Below are 17,371 nucleotides of genomic sequence, written 5' to 3'. Positions count from 1 at the left end.
ACTATACCCCACTCCCTCTAACATGTAAACTCACTGAGCAGGCCCTCAATCCCTCTGTTACTGTCACTATACCCCACTCCCTCTAACATGTAAACTCACTGAGCAGGGCCCTCAATCCCTCTGTTACTGTCACTATACCCCACTCCCTCTAACATGTAAACTCACTGAGCAGGGCCCTCAATCCCTCTGTTACTGTGTCACTATACCCCACTCCCTCTAACATGTAAGCTCACTGAGCAGGCCCTCAATCCCTCTGTTACTGTGTCACTATACCCCACTCCCTCTAACATGTAAACTCACTGTGCAGGGCCCTCAATCCCTCTGTTACTGTCACTATACCCCACTCCCTCTAACATGTAAACTCACTGAGCAGGGCCCTCAATCCCTCTGTTACTGTCACTATACCCCACTCCCTCTAACATGTAAACTCACTGAGCAGGGCCCTCAATCCCTCTGTTACTGTCACTATACCCCACTCCCTCTAACATGTAAACTCACTGAGCAGGGCCCTCAATCCCTCTGTTACTGTGTCACTATACCCCACTCCCTCTAACATGTAAACTCACTGAGCAGGCCCTCAATCCCTCTGTTACTGTGTCATTATACCCCACTCCCTCTAGCATGTAAACTCACTGAGCAGGGCCCTCAATCCCTCTGTTACTGTCACTATACCCCACTCCCTCTAACATGTAAACTCACTGAGCAGGGCCTCAATCCCTCTATTACTGTGTCACTATACCCCACTCCCTCTAACATGTAAACTCACTGAGCAGGGCCCTCAATCCCTCTGTTACTGTGTCACTATACCCCAATCCCTCTAACATGTAAACTCACTGAGCAGGGCCCTCAACCCCTCTGTTACTGTGTCACTATTTCTCCTTTTTATTTCTATTCTTGCCACTTCTATTTTGTCTTTAGCTTCTACTTTTTTGCTTTGTTTTTTCTATCAATTAAACTCTTAAAAGCTCCTGACTGATTCCTCTTCTGCAACTATCACTAGTCTAATACTACCCTTACCTTTTGTGTCATTTTACCCCACTCCCTCTAACATGTAAGCTCACTGAGCAGGGCCCTCAATCCCTCTGTTACTGTGTCACTATACCCCACTCCCTCTAACATGTAAACTCACTGAGCAGGGCCCTCAATCCCTCTGTTACTGTGTCACTATACCCCACTCCCTCTAACATGTAAGCTCACTGAGCAGGGCCCTCAATCCCTCTGTTACTGTCACTATACCCCACTCCCTCTAACATGTAAGCTCACTGAGCAGGCCCTCAATCCCTCTGTTACTGTGTCACTATACCCCACTCCCTCTAACATGTAACCTCACTGAGCAGGGCCTCAATCCCTCTGTTACTGTGTCACTATACCCCACCCCCTCTAACATGTAAGCTCACTGAGCAGGGCCCTCAATCCCTCTGTTACTGTGTCACTATACCCCACTCCCTCTAACATTTAAACTCACTGAGCAGGCCCTCAATCCCTCTGTTACTGTGTCACTATACCCCACTCCCTCTAACATGTAAGCTCACTGAGCAGGGCCCTCAATCCCTCTGTTACTGTGTCACTATACCCCACTCCCGCTAACATGTAAACTCACTGAGCAGGGCCTCAATCCCTCTGTTACTGTCACTATACCCCACTCCCTCTAACATGTAAGCTCACTGAGCAGGGCCCTCACTCCCTCTGTTACTGTCACTATACCCCACTCCCTCTAACATGTAAACTCACTGAGCAGGGCCTCAATCCCTCTGTTACTGTCACTATACCCCACTCCCTCTAACATGTAAACTCACTGAGCAGGGCCCTCAATCCCTCTGTTACTGTGTCTCTATACCCCACTCCCTCTAACATGTAAGCTCACTGAGCAGGGCCCTCAATCCCTCTGTTACTGTGTCACTATACCCCACTCCCTCCAACTTGTAAGCTCATTGAGCAGGGCCCCCAATCCCTCTGTTACTGTGTCACTATACCCCACTCCCTCTAACATGTAAACTCACTGAGCAGGGCCCTCAATCCCTCTGTTACTGTGTCATTATACCCCACTCCCTCTAACATGTAAACTCACGGAGCAGGGCCTCAGTCCCTCTGTTACTGTGTCACTATACCTCACTCCCTCTAACATGGAAACTCACTGAGCAGGGCCCTCAATCCCTCTGTTACTGTCACTATACCCCACTCCCTCTAACATGTAAACTCACTGAGCAGGGCCCTCAATCCCTCTGTTACTGTGTCACTATACCCCACACCCTCTAACATGTAAACTCACTGAGCAGGCCCTCAATCCCTCTGTTACTGTCACTATACCCCACTCCCTCTAACATGTAAACTCACTGAGCAGGGCCTCAATCCCTCTGTTACTGTCACTATACCCCACTCCCTCTAACATGTAAACTCACTGAGCAGGCCCTCAATCCCTCTGTTACTGTCACTATACCCCACTCCCTCTAACATGTAAACTCACTGAGCAGGGCCCTCAATCCCTCTGTTACTGTCACTATACCCCACTCCCTCTAACATGTAAACTCACTGAGCAGGCCCTCAATCCCTCTGTTACTGTCACTATACCCCACTCCCTCTAACATGTAAACTCACTGAGCAGGGCCCTCAATCCCTCTGTTACTGTGTCACTATACCCCACTCCCTCTAACATGTAAACTCACTGAGCAGGGCCCTCAATCCCTCTGTTACTGTGTCACTATACCCCACTCCCTCTAGCATGTAACCTCACTGAGCAGGCCCTCAATCCCTCTGTTACTGTCACTATACCCCACACCCTCTAACATGTAAACTCACTGAGCAGGGCCCTCAATCCCTCTGTTACTGTGTCACTATACCCCACTCCCTCTAACATGTAAACTCACTGAGCAGGCCCTCAATCCCTCTGTTACTGTGTCACTATACCCCACTCCCTCTAACATGTAAACTCACTGAGCAGGGCCTCAATCCCTCTGTTACTGTCACTATACCCCACACCCTCTAACATGTAAACTCACTGAGCAGGGCCCTCAATCCCTCTGTTACTGTCACTATACCCCACTCCCTCTAACATGTAAACTCACTGAGCAGGCCCTCAATCCCTCTGTTACTGTCACTATACCCCACTCCCTCTAACATGTAAACTCACTGAGCAGGGCCCTCAATCCCTCTGTTACTGTGTCACTATACCCCACTCCCTCTAACATGTAAACTCACTGAGCAGGGCCTCAATCCCTCTGTTACTGTCACTATACCCTACACCCTCTAACATGTAAACTCACTGAGCAGGGCCTCAATCCCTCTGTTACTGTCACTATACCCCACACCCTCTAACATGTAAACTCACTGAGCAGGGCCCTCAATCCCTCTGTTACTGTGTCACTATACCCCACTCCCTCTAACATTTAAACTCACTGAGCAGGGCCTCAATCCCTCTGTTACTGTGTCACTATACCCCACTCCCTCTAACATGTAAACTCACTGAGCAGAGCAGAGCTGTATCTGTAGCCGCAGTGTTATCCTCTCTTTCCTGGCAGAGCTGTATCTGTAGCCGCAGTGTTATCCTCTCTGTCCTGGCAGAGCCGTATCTGTAGCCGCAGTGTTATCCTCTCTGTCCCGGCAGAGCTATATCTGTAGCCGCAGTGTTATCCTCTCTGTCCTGGCAGAGCCGTATCTGTAGCCGCAGTGTTATCCTCTCTGTCCTGGCAGAGCCGTATCTGTAGCCGCAGTGTTATCCTCTCTGTCCTGGCAGAGCCGTATCTGTAGCCGCAGTGTTATCCTCTCTGTCCTGGCAGAGCTGTATCTGTAGCCGCAGTGTTATCCTCTCTGTCCTAGCAGAGCTGTATCTGTAGCCGCAGTGTTATCCTCTCTGTCCTGGCAGAGCTGTATCTGTAGCCGCAGTGTTATCCTCTCTGTCCCGGCAGAGCTATATCTGTAGCCGCAGTGTTATCCTTTCTGTCCTGGCAGAGCCGTATCTGTTGCCCCAGTGTTATCCTCTCTGTCCCGGCAGAGCTGTATCTGTAGCCGCAGTGTTATCCTCTCTGTCCTGGCAGAGCTGTATCTGTAGCCGCAGTGTTATCCTCTCTGTCCCGGCAGAGCTGTATCTGTAGCCGCAGTGTTATCCTCTCTGTCCTGGCAGAGCTGTATCTGTAGCCGCAGTGTTATCCTCTCTGTCCTGGCAGAGCTATATCTGTAGCCGCAGTGTTATCCTCTCTGTCCTGGCAGAGCTATATCTGTAGCCGCAGTGTTATCCTTTCTGTTCTGGCAGAGCCGTATCTGTAGCCGCAGTGTTATCCTCTCTGTCCTGGCAGAGCCGTATCTGTAGCCGCAGTGTTATCCTCTCTGTCCTGGCAGAGCTGTATCTGTAGCCGCAGTGTTATCCTCTCTGTCCTGGCAGAGCTATATCTGTAGCCGCAGTGTTATCCTCTCTGTCCTGGCAGAGCTATATCTGTAGCCGCAGTGTTATCCTTTCTGTCCTGGCAGAGCCGTATCTGTAGCCGCAGTGTTATCCTCTCTGTCCTGGCAGAGCCGTATCTGTAGCCGCAGTGTTATCCTCTCTGTCCTGGCAGAGCCGTATCTGTAGCCGCAGTGTTATCCTCTCTGTCCTGGCAGAGCTGTATCTGTAGCCGCAGTGTTATCCTCTCTGTCCCGGCAGAGCCGTATCTGTAGCCGCAGTGTTATCCTCTCTGTCCTGGCAGAGCTATATCTGTAGCCGCAGTGTTATCCTCTCTTTCCTGGCAGAGCTATATCTGTAGCCGCAGTGTTATCCTCTCTGTCCCGGCAGAGCTATATCTGTAGCCGCAGTGTTATCCTCTCTGTCCTGGCAGAGCTGTATCTGTAGCCGCAGTGTTATCCTCTCTGTCCTGGCAGAGCTATATCTGTAGCCGCAGTGTTATCCTTTCTGTCCTGGCAGAGCCGTATCTGTAGCCGCAGTGTTATCCTCTCTGTCCTGGCAGAGCTATATCTGTAGCCGCAGTGTTATCCTCTCTGTCCTGGCAGAGCTATATCTGTAGCCGCAGTGTTATCCTTTCTGTCCTGGCAGAGCCGTATCTGTAGCCGCAGTGTTATCCTCTCTGTCCTGGCAGAGCCGTATCTGTAGCCGCAGTGTTATCCTCTCTGTCCCGGCAGAGCTGTATCTGTAGCCGCAGTGTTATCCTCTCTGTCCTGGCAGAGCTGTATCTGTAGCCGCAGTGTTATCTTTTCTGTCCTGGCAGAGCCGTATCTGTAGCCGCAGTGTTATCCTCTCTGTCCTGGCAGAGCCGTATCTGTAGCCGCAGTGTTATCCTCTCTGTCCTGGCAGAGCTATATCTGTAGCCGCAGTGTTATCCTTTCTGTCCTGGCAGAGCCGTATCTGTAGCCGCAGTGTTATCCTCTCTGTCCTGGCAGAGCTATATCTGTAGCCGCAGTGTTATCCTCTCTGTCCTGGCAGAGCTATATCTGTAGCCGCAGTGTTATCCTTTCTGTCCTGGCAGAGCCGTATCTGTAGCCGCAGTGTTATCCTCTCTGTCCTGGCAGAGCCGTATCTGTAGCCGCAGTGTTATCCTCTCTGTCCCGGCAGAGCTATATCTGTAGCCGCAGTGTTATCCTTTCTGTCCTAGCAGAGCTGTATCTGTAGCCGCAGTGTTATCCTCTCTGTCCTGGCAGAGCTGTATCTGTAGCCGCAGTGTTATCCTCTCTGTCCCGGCAGAGCTATATCTGTAGCCGCAGTGTTATCCTTTCTGTCCTGGCAGAGCCGTATCTGTTGCCCCAGTGTTATCCTCTCTGTCCCGGCAGAGCTGTATCTGTAGCCGCAGTGTTATCCTCTCTGTCCTGGCAGAGCTGTATCTGTAGCCGCAGTGTTATCCTCTCTGTCCCGGCAGAGCTGTATCTGTAGCCGCAGTGTTATCCTCTCTGTCCTGGCAGAGCTGTATCTGTAGCCGCAGTGTTATCCTCTCTGTCCTGGCAGAGCTATATCTGTAGCCGCAGTGTTATCCTCTCTGTCCTGGCAGAGCTATATCTGTAGCCGCAGTGTTATCCTTTCTGTCCTGGCAGAGCCGTATCTGTAGCCGCAGTGTTATCCTCTCTGTCCTGGCAGAGCCGTATCTGTAGCCGCAGTGTTATCCTCTCTGTCCTGGCAGAGCTGTATCTGTAGCCGCAGTGTTATCCTCTCTGTCCTGGCAGAGCTATATCTGTAGCCGCAGTGTTATCCTCTCTGTCCTGGCAGAGCTATATCTGTAGCCGCAGTGTTATCCTTTCTGTCCTGGCAGAGCCGTATCTGTAGCCGCAGTGTTATCCTCTCTGTCCTGGCAGAGCCGTATCTGTAGCCGCAGTGTTATCCTCTCTGTCCTGGCAGAGCCGTATCTGTAGCCGCAGTGTTATCCTCTCTGTCCTGGCAGAGCTGTATCTGTAGCCGCAGTGTTATCCTCTCTGTCCCGGCAGAGCCGTATCTGTAGCCGCAGTGTTATCCTCTCTGTCCTGGCAGAGCTATATCTGTAGCCGCAGTGTTATCCTCTCTTTCCTGGCAGAGCTATATCTGTAGCCGCAGTGTTATCCTCTCTGTCCCGGCAGAGCTATATCTGTAGCCGCAGTGTTATCCTCTCTGTCCTGGCAGAGCTGTATCTGTAGCCGCAGTGTTATCCTCTCTGTCCTGGCAGAGCTATATCTGTAGCCGCAGTGTTATCCTTTCTGTCCTGGCAGAGCCGTATCTGTAGCCGCAGTGTTATCCTCTCTGTCCTGGCAGAGCTATATCTGTAGCCGCAGTGTTATCCTCTCTGTCCTGGCAGAGCTATATCTGTAGCCGCAGTGTTATCCTTTCTGTCCTGGCAGAGCCGTATCTGTAGCCGCAGTGTTATCCTCTCTGTCCTGGCAGAGCCGTATCTGTAGCCGCAGTGTTATCCTCTCTGTCCCGGCAGAGCTGTATCTGTAGCCGCAGTGTTATCCTCTCTGTCCTGGCAGAGCTGTATCTGTAGCCGCAGTGTTATCCTCTCTGTCCTGGCAGAGCCGTATCTGTAGCCGCAGTGTTATCCTCTCTGTCCTGGCAGAGCCGTATCTGTAGCCGCAGTGTTATCCTTTCTGTCCTGGCAGAGCCGTATCTGTAGCCGCAGTGTTATCCTCTCTGTCCTGGCAGAGCTGTATCTGTAGCCGCAGTGTTATCCTCTCTGTCCTGGCAGAGCCGTATCTGTAGCCGCAGTGTTATCCTCTCTGTCCTGGCAGAGCTATATCTCTAGCCGCAGTGTTATCCTCTCTGTCCTGGCAGAGCTATATCTCTAGCCGCAGTGTTATCCTCTCTGTCCTGGCAGAGCCGTATCTGTAGCCGCAGTGTTATCCTTTCTGTCCTGGCAGAGCCGTATCTGTAGCCGCAGTGTTATCCTCTCTGTCCTGGCAGAGCTATATCTGTAGCCGCAGTGTTATCCTCTCTGTCCTGGCAGAGCTATATCTGTAGCCGCAGTGTTATCCTCTCTGTCCTGCCGCTGAGATCCTCGACACCACAAAGCCAAGTTTAGTTGTTTTATTATACAGTGCTAACAATGTACAGGTATAATTGTTTCCTCAGTACCACCTTCTTACAGTTTGTTTGATTTGCTGTTGTCTCTGTGTCAGTGAGTATTGTATCTCTTGTTTCTCTTCCAGTGCATACTGTGGAGGTCTCTGGCTGGCCGCTGTGTGTATGATGTGTCAGATGGCAGGAATTCTCAGCGATTCCCCAGTATACAACAAATTTTCTGCAATCTTGAACAAGGGGAAAGAAGCATTTGAGAAGAAGTTGTGGAATGGTGTGTATATCATTGTAATATATAAATACATGTATGTTCATCTATAGTGTTGACTTTTTATACACTCTTTCCTCTTTCTTCTGTTCCATTATCTTCGTATGTCCTCACTCTCCCTGCTTCGTTAACTCTCTATCCTCACTGTTACCCTCTCTCTCACCCTCTCTCTCTACCCCGCTGTCGCTCTGTCCTCACAGGTAACTTCATTCTGCCTGCCCTGTTATCTCTCTATCCTTCATATTACCTTCTCTCCCTGCCACGTTGTGACAGATCCTCTGTCCCTGGATTTTAAAGTTTTTATAGCCCTTCGCCTGTCTGTACCTCCGCCAATCGATGCTCCTAGCGCTTGCCGAGGACTCCAAGCACTCCAACCGACACCATCAGCACTGCAGAACCAACTTCCAGCAATGCAGCTGCGCTGGGGTCTCGCCCACCCTGGATCCAAGGCCAGGATCCAGCTTCCAGTGGGCAGGCCTCTTTTCTCCCAGAGAGCGTAGCAGGAACAAGAGCTTACCCTGGGGAGTATTGTGTGAGTATAGCAATCCCCAAAGTGTAGTTATCCCATCCCCCAAGCATGAGCCAAGGCTTCAAGAAAGGGTCAAGTAGTTCTGTTTAATGCACACCAAAGTACTTTCTTTTATGCAGGTTTTTACACAAGGTAACCACCCCCATGGTTTTGTGGAACAGCCAATCAAATACAATACAATACAGTCAGACACTCCCAGTCATTACAGCAAAATCCTCCCCTCTGCCTGTTATATAATAACTGAACACAATGGGCTAATGTAATTATCACAGGCAGGGAAATACAGTTTTACACAATATTCATAACTTTAAAAGTATACATCACATTCGCATAACACATTAAATTTTCAGAACCAGCATATGCAGTATACAAACATATGTAAAAATCATACAAATTGGTCCAGTGGTTCAAAAGTTAGATGGCTGTGTGACCGACTGCAAGCATGGCTTTCCTGCCCAAACCAGTTCCACAGAGTTAGGCTGTGCAGTCAGTCTACCTTCTCCTCTATCCTGGAGATAATTGGCTTAACTGGGTGTGGTAAGCCAATTATCTCCAAGTACAGAAAATATCTCTCTTTACCACAACAGTAAAAATACATAATTCCTATTATACTGAACAGAACCCCCACATTCATCCTATCCCCAGATCGCTTAGATCTGAGCGCTCAATATATCCGAACAGCGCTCAGATACCACAAACAGAATAAAATCGCCATGGGGTTAAAGTTTAGCACGGGCTGATGGGAGGTTTGAGGAGGGACAAAGCAGCCAGTTTCATTTAAAGGGCCAGAACAGTCTTTTAAACACCAATAAGTCCAAATAGTGTTTTTAACTGGCAAAGTCTCGGCAACTAGTCCTCTCCAGGCACAAGTGGCGAAGGGCGTCACACCTATATTAACATTGCCATGTTCGACTAACGAAGAAACTTCCGAACGATCGACCACCCAGATGCAGAGTGTGCCGGCTTGTTAACCCTATTGACCTCTACTAACACCTCCATAACCGCAAACACCTCAACGTTCAAAGCAGTCGGCTGGGTGATCGTCGTTCGTATGTACAAACACGTGGCGGCAGCCATTTTGGGATACAAACACAGCCAGCGGTGTTTGGTCGTCGAGTGTATGGAGCTAAAATCGACATTTGATGGCGCAAACACCGCTGAGACTTCCATGCCCACTTATCTTCGACACTCTTCATACGAAGATAACAGCATTCGGTAGAAACACCTCCCAAACCACAGGGACTATAGGAACATACGCACAAACTACGATTTACATGTATATTTGTATTTTGGTACTTCCGAAAGAGACCGACCGCACACCCTGATTTTATGGAACTATTTTGGGGCAGGCGCCTTGTGTGCGGTCGGTCTAAACTATAACCTGGTAGCGTTTCAGCTGCATTTGTGGGATCTGAATGATTTCGACATTTGTTGGGCTTTCAGATCCAGGCTCTCCAGGGATATAGAACTTGAAGGGGAACCTCACTGCTAAATGTGTTTTTTTATTATGCATGTCCTGGACCTGAGAGATAATGTAATTATCTGTGTGCTTATGTTGCTGCCCCCTCTCAGGTCCAGTGGAGAAGGCCCTGAAATATGTCACCAGAAATCCCTTGCATGGGGACTTGCCTAAAAATCATTACAATCAGCACAGAACCTTGTCTCTTGTTTGTAGGGAACTGCTATACAAGCTAGACCTGCTTCTCTTACTATTTGGATGACTACTGGGAATGCTGTAACACGATTTACACTTGGGGAAAGGATGTCTCTGGCAGTGGAAACCCCTCTACTCACCGAGGTAACCGCTACATTTGGTGGCTCTTTTTTTACCCAGAGGAAGTGCTACATGAATGGAGAGTCAGTATGAGAAGCTAAAAAGACTGACCCTAAAGGATCTATTGGAAAACCATGGGCGTCCCACTAGTAATCAACCACGACGGGAACTAATCGCTGATTTAGTCGAATTGGACCAAACAGCTGCAATGGCCGAAACAAATGTCCTGAAAATGGAAGAAGGCGAAACACTGCGGGCCGTTCGGTTACGGTTGGCATTGTATGGGCTGAACCCACTGGAGGACCTGATTGACCAAGTATTCAGCGCAGTGGAAGCCGAAGCTCAAGAGAAATGAGAATATCAGCTATGGCTAGCCACGATACCATGGCCCAAAAGCCCAGCTGTGATATCTGCTGCACTCCCGGTCGAATGGAAAAAGGTGCCGTTTGCAGCATTTAAACAGTTCCAGGAAACAGAGGGGGAGATAGACGGTTATCTTGACGATTTTGAAAGGCAATGTGCACTACATAAGGTACCCTCCAAGGGTACAGGTAATGCCGCCGAAGCCTTCCAGGCTATCCCTGACGAGGATATACAACACTACCATGCGGTTAAAGAGGATTTACTCACTCGTTTTGCCATTACCCCAGAGGCATACCGACAACAATTCCGGGAATAAAAAAAAAACGGAGTGGGCATGCCGCCCACACCATACCGCTTTACATTGGGTAGCCGGGTGTCAAGCAGTGACAGGAGAAGAGGTACTTCAACTGTTCCTCCTAGAACACTTTTTAAGCTCGCTGAACTGCGGGAATGGGTACGTGACCGAAGACCTTGTCCGAAGCTGCCCGCCTGGCAGATGAATACACTGACACCAGGCAAATGGAGCAGACCACTATGAGGCCCCCTCCTCACCCAGAGTTCCGGGTTTACGAGACACGGGAGCTACTCTGACCCTAGTGCAACGACACCTGGTGAGCAACAAGGAACGCACCGGACAAACGATAGCTCTCCGGGTAGCCGAGCGAGCTGTATTTCGCCTCCCCATTGCCCGCATTCACCTTAACTGGGAGCTGGATCTGGGATTGTTAATGTGGGGATTATGGACAACTCGCCAGCGGAAGTACTGCTGGGGGATGATCTAGGACCCTTAACCTCCGCTTACGTCCCTACCAAACCAGCCCGCTCTCAAGCAGAACAACAATTTGCTCTCAAGCAGAACACAGCTCACCGGTCAGGGAAACCCAGGTAAGAACCACTAACACCCAAACTAGGACTGTAGCTATGACTCCCTTGGCCTGGGACACTCCAGAGGACTTTGGGAGGAAAACTAGGGAGGACCCTTCCCTTCATAAGTATAGGGCCAAGGCAGCGACAGAACAAGGAGGATTAGTGGGGGATAAGCTATACCGGGTAACTGTTAACCCTATTGACCTTTACTAACGCCTCCATAACCGCAAACACCTCAACGTTCTAAGCGGTCGGTTGGGTGGTCGTCGTTCGTATGTACGAACACATGGCGGCGGCCATTTTGGGATACTAACACAGCCATCGTGTTCGGGCATACGAATGGTGGCCACCCAGACGAACACTTAGAACACTGCTGGTAGAATAGTTACAAGGTGTCAATAATGTTTAACAAGCTCTCAGGTGGTCTTTAGTTTGTTGATCTGTTTGGTTCCCGGACACTACAGGGAACCCAAACTAACTGATTGTTTTAAAATGTATTTTGCAGTTATTTTTGCAGTGCCCTTAGTCCTGGGGAAGGAGGCTGGCAAGCAGGCTCCTCCAGGAGCCCGTGGCTAGGTTACATTCGCAACACCCTCTCTCTCTACCCCGTTATCTCTCTATCCTCAGTGTTACCCTGTCTTTCTTTTTTTACGTTATCTTGCTATCCCTAATGTTTCCATCCAACTCATGTCCCGTTATCTCTTGTGAGGATATTTATGGGGTGATAAATATTAAAATAATATTTTCATAGAAATTATCAAAAATGAATTTAATAATTTTTATTATATCAAACATTTATATATTGGCACTGTTCCCCTTGATTAATTTAAAGCAAAGAGTTACCCATTATTTTAACTCTTATAGACCCTGGAGCATGTTTTATTATAGAATTTGTATTTCACACATTAATCACAATTATAAAATATAATTTATTGTGACAAATAATTAACAATAATAATATGTAACATGCGTGACAATAATCAGTGAATATTTAGGTATAACATAAGTATACTGTGGCGGAACCAGCCTCGCCACACGTTTTTGCAGGGGCCTGTTTGCCAGCCTCCTGCCCTGCGACTATGGCCCTGGGATGTATTGCCTTTCAAGGAACAGATTTGGGCATAATGGATTTTTGTTGTGCTGCTGCTGGCCCTTTAACTCCCAGAGAAAGGATTTGTACTTTTAAATTGGCACTTCGGATGCAGTCGAAGTAGTCGAAGTGGCCGCCATTCAAAAACCGAACACGTGGTGGTGGCCATTTTAATTTAGTCGAACGCGGTCAGCAGTGCGTGCCACTGAATCTATGGAACTAAAATCGGCTACACATTTGCACGAACACCGCTCACCGTTACCTTCTCAGGAACTTCGACGCTTCGACTGGAATCGAAGTGCGTTCGACAATTCGAACGCACTGTTAGACTGGGCTATTTGCACAAACGGCCCCGTTCATGCATTCGGATGGGACTTAGACATTTTTCTAGGTGAAATTGACCGACCGCACAGCTCAAATCTATGGAACTCTTTTGGCATGAAAATGGTCGGTCAAATAGGACTTTCCCTTAACTTGGAGTGCTTGGAGTCCTCAGGAAGCGCTAGGAGCATCATTCAACGGAGGTACCCAATCGGGGTGCCCGTCGATCCATTACATATACATATGGCAACAGTTTTGACACAATTACAGATAGTTCATAGCAACATATCCACACAGATGCAAATTTCAACAGATTTACAACAGGACACTTCACTTTGAAATCAGCTAGGCATTTCTTAACACAGAACATTTCACAGCTTTGAAATTCCTTTACACAGAACATATCTCATCATCCCAGCATCACACTACAGCACAGCTAATAGCCATAAAACTTTTTGCTATCAGTTTAAATTACACTGAGTTAACTCACTCACTGCTGGCTACAATTCTCACAGGAAAAACACCTTTAATATTGCAATTGACAAGTACAATATTTCTCATACCAGATCAGATGAACCATTCTTTCTCATCCAATAACCAAAGAATAATTCTAGCAGATTTTACATTTGCAGAAGATTAGCTTTCCTGATTAGATTACTCTCCCTACATTCAGATAAGTCAATATCTCTGAATAAGAGCTTGATACCTTAAACTTGGCAAATTACCAGTAAATATATTGTTTATTTATTCCCTCTGCAGTAAGGCATTTATAAACCATATGTTTCCTTATGTTAATTATGATTTAATAATAATTGAAATCTGACCAGCTTTTATCCAGATATATTTCTGCTTTGAGTAAAAATTAATTAATTTCAATTAAATTAAATAAAGCCGCATATTTACCAGCTTTCTTTGTAGAAATGCTTTGGATATATATTCCATAAATGTTGTATGCAAGTATGAGTAGAGAATTGTGAAAATAGGAAAGTTTCTAAAGTTTAGATTTTTTTAAAGTTCCAAAGTTTAGTTGGAAAAGACAAGTGTTAGCCTTTTTGCTATCTTTATGGCTACCCTCCCAGCAAAGATGTCATTCTTCAAAGGATTTGGGTTCTTTTTCAGCAAACTTACAGTCTCCTCTTTGGGCCATAAAATATATTTTGACACGTAATGAACCATTGTTCATCTTCTCTAAAAAAAATATAGCTTTGTAAATTAAACATTTTAAGTTAATTACTTTTAGTGTCATCTGTTTCTTGTAATCCTGTGTCTGATTTTTGTGTGAAACTATGTACTAATGTGACAACATGTGACAATATATACATGACTTTTACACATTCAGCTAATATTCGTTTAATAATAATTACATTTCTTCATTAGAATTCTATCCATGAATATTCCATATTTTTAAAATAGGTACTATTTATATATGATTAAACATAATTATACTTAGTCTATATGAATATGTGTGTGTGTGTGTGTGTGTGTGTCTGGGCTGTTTCAGCCCCCCTTCTTGCAAGAGAGTCAATGTTTAAGTTAGCTGCATTCCTTTGCTTGGGAATCTCTGAATGAATAGAGTTACAGAGAAATAAAATGTGTCTGTCTTTGCATTTTTGTTACTAAATGGAGTCATATCTGCTAAGTGGTGACTTACAGTATACATTTTTAATTTCTATCTTAACACAAAATGTCTGCCAGTGAAATATACTGACACTCTATCTCTTGTCCACTCCATTTTATTTCTGTCTCCTGTGTTACCCTCTCTTTCTGCCCTGTTCTCTCTCAGTTCTCACTATGCTCTCTCTCATACCCCAAATATGCCAAATCTCTGACTGGTGGATTATGTGAGTGAGACAGACCGTCATAATTCATAATGTGAGATAACATTAGATGATGTTTTTTTCTAGGTAAATATTATAACTTTGACTGTGGGGACCAGTCATACTTTAACAGCATTATGTCAGATCAATGTGCTGGACACTGGTTTTTGCGAGCATGTTGCCTGGGCCGTGCACAGACTGAGGTAAGGGGTGCCTCGAGATAGTTCCAGCTTGTTCATTTAAAACCTTTCATTGTGGTGCCTGGAGATGGGAGCCAGGTTTCAGTAAGAGGCGCAGTATGAGAGGGCAGTGGGAGAGGCGGTGTCTGAGATCGGGTGTCAGTAAGAGGAGCAATATGAGAGGGCAGTGGGAGAGGCGGTGTTTGAGATCGGGTTTCAGTAAGAGGAGCAGTATGAGAGGGCAGTGGGAGAGGCGGTGTCTGAGATCGGGTTTCAGTAAGAGGAGCAATATGAGAGGGCAGTGGGAGAGGCGGTGTCTGAGATCGGGTTTCAGTAAGAGGCGCAGTATGAGAGGGCAGTGGGAGAGGCGGTGTCTGAGATCGGGTTTCAGTAAGAGGAGCAATATGAGAGGGCAGTGGGAGAGGCGGTGTTTGAGATCGGGTTTCAGTAAGAGGAGCAGTATGAGAGGGCAGTGGGAGAGGCGGTGTCTGAGATCGGGTTTCAGTAAGAGGAGCAATATGAGAGGGCAGTGGGAGAGGCGGTGTCTGAGATCGGGTTTCAGTAAGAGGCGCAGTATGAGAGGGCAGTGGGAGAGGCGGTGTTTGAGATCGGGTTTCAGTAAGAGGCGCAGTATGAGAGGGCAGTGGGAGAGGCAGTGTTTGAGTTCGGGTTTCAGTAAGAGGCGCAGTATGAGAGGGACGTGAAGGAGGCGGTGTTTGAGATCGGGTTTCAGTAAGAGGCGCAGTATGAGAGGGCAGTGGGAGAGGCAGTGTTTGAGTTCGGGTTTCAGTAAGAGGCGCAGTATGAGAGGGACGTGAAGGAGGCGGTGTTTGAGTTCGGGTTTCAGTAAGAGGCGCAGTATGAGAGGGCAGTGGGAGAGGCGGTGTTTGAGTTCGGGTTTCAGTAAGAGGCGCAGTATGAGAGGGCAGTGGGGGAGGCGGTGTTTGAGATCGGGTTTCAGTAAGAGGCGCAGTATGAGAGGGCAGTGGGGGAGGCGGTGTTTGAGATCGGGTTTCAGTAAGAGGCGCAGTATGAGAGGGCAGTGAAGGAGGCGGTGTTTGAGATCGGGTTTCAGTAAGAGGAGCAATATGAGAGGGCAGTGGGGGAGGCGGTGTCTGAGATCGGTTTTCAGTAAGAGGCGCAGTATTAGAGGGCAGTGGGGGAGGCAGTGTCTGAGATCGGGTTTCAGTATGAGTCACAGTATGAGAGGGCAGTGAAGGAGGCAGTGTCTGACGTCAGTAAGAGGCGCAGTATGAGAGGGCAGTGGGGGAGGCGGTGTCTGAGGTCAGTAAGAGGCGCAGTATGAGAGGTCAGTGGGGTAAGTGTTGTCTGAGATCGGGTTTCAGTAAGAGGCGCAGTATGAGAGGGCAGTGGGGGAGGCGGTGTCTGAGGTCAGTAAGAGGCGCAGTATGAGAGGGCAGTGAAGGAGGCGGTGTCTGAGGTCAGTAAGAGGCGCAGTATGAGAGGGCAGTGGGGGAGGCGGTGTCTGAGGTCAGTAAGAGGCGCAGTATGAGAGGGCAGTGGGGGAGGCGGTGTCTGAGGTCAGTAAGAGGCGCAGTATGAGAGGGCAGTGGGGGAGGCGCTGTCTGAGGTCAGTAAGAGGCGCAGTATGAGAGGGCAGTGGGGGAGGCGCTGTCTGAGGTCAGTAAGAGGCGCAGTATGAGAGGGCAGTGGGGGAGGCGCTGTCTGAGGTCAGTAAGAGGCGCAGTATGAGAGGGCAGTGGGGGAGGCGCTGTCTGAGGTCAGTAAGAGGCGCAGTATGAGAGGGCAGTGGGGGAGGCGCTGTCTGAGGTCAGTAAGAGGCGCAGTATGAGAGGGCAGTGAAGGAGGCGGTGTCTGAGGTCAGTAAGAGGCGCAGTATGAGAGGGCAGTGGGGGAGGCGCTGTCTGAGGTCAGTAAGAGGCGCAGTATGAGAGGGCAGTGGGGGAGGCGGTGTCTGAGGTCAGTAAGAGGCGCAGTATGAGAGGGCAGTGGGGGAGGCGCTGTCTGAGGTCAGTAAGAGGCGCAGTATGAGAGGGAAGTGGGGGAGGCGCTGTCTGAGGTCAGTAAGAGGCGCAATATGAGAGGGCAGTGGGGGAGGCGCTGTCTGAGGTCAGTAAGAGGCGCAGTATGAGAGGGCAGTGGGGGAGGCGCTGTCTGAGGTCAGTAAGAGGCGCAGTATGAGAGGGCAGTGAAGGAGGCGGTGTCTGAGGTCCGGTTTCAGTAAGAGACGCAGTGGGGGAGGCGGTGTTTGAGAACGTGTTTCAGGATGAGTTAGACTGGATGCAAATTTAATGAGGGATTATGGGTAATGTGGATGGAGTGGGTGTTAGTTTAATGAGGATTATGGGTAATGTTGATGGAGTGGGTGTTAGTTTAATGAGGATTATGGGTAATGTGGATGGAGTGGGTGTTAGTTTAATGAGGGATTATGAGTAATGTGGATAGATGGACTTGGTGTGATTTTAATGAGGGATTATGGGTAATGTTGATGGAGTGGGTGTGAGTTTAATGAGGGATTATGGGTAATGTGGATAGATGGACTTGGTGTGAGTTTAATGAGGGATTATGGGTAATGTTGATGGAGTGGGTGTTAGTTTAATAAGGGATTATGGGTAATATGGATGGACTTGGTGTGAGTTTAATGAGGGATTATGGGTAATGTAAATTGATGGACTCCATCTATTGGTTACACATGGCAATCAGTGTACTTTGTATTTTATTTGAG

The 17,371-nt window shown here is 48.2% G+C and overlaps 1 protein-coding gene across 2 annotated transcripts in view; it reads left to right on the top strand.

Annotated features, from left to right (window-relative positions):
• The window catches only part of GBA2 (glucosylceramidase beta 2), a 210,243-nt gene that overhangs the window by 146,106 nt on the left and 46,766 nt on the right, over nucleotides 1-17,371 (top strand). The window contains exons 15-16 of one of the 2 annotated variants that reach the window (XM_063453518.1): nucleotides 7,588-7,730; nucleotides 14,573-14,688. In XM_063453518.1, the coding sequence (XP_063309588.1) occupies nucleotides 7,588-7,730; nucleotides 14,573-14,688 (259 nt within the window). Of the gene's footprint in view, nucleotides 1-7,587; nucleotides 7,731-14,572; nucleotides 14,689-17,371 lie in introns of those variants that run through there. The other variant, XM_063453519.1, reaches the window with a different exon arrangement.

This window comes from Pelobates fuscus, chromosome 5 (genome assembly GCF_036172605.1).
Source record: "Pelobates fuscus isolate aPelFus1 chromosome 5, aPelFus1.pri, whole genome shotgun sequence".
NCBI lineage: Eukaryota > Metazoa > Chordata > Amphibia > Anura > Pelobatidae > Pelobates > Pelobates fuscus.
This window is presented reverse-complemented; position numbering and strand designations above follow the sequence as displayed.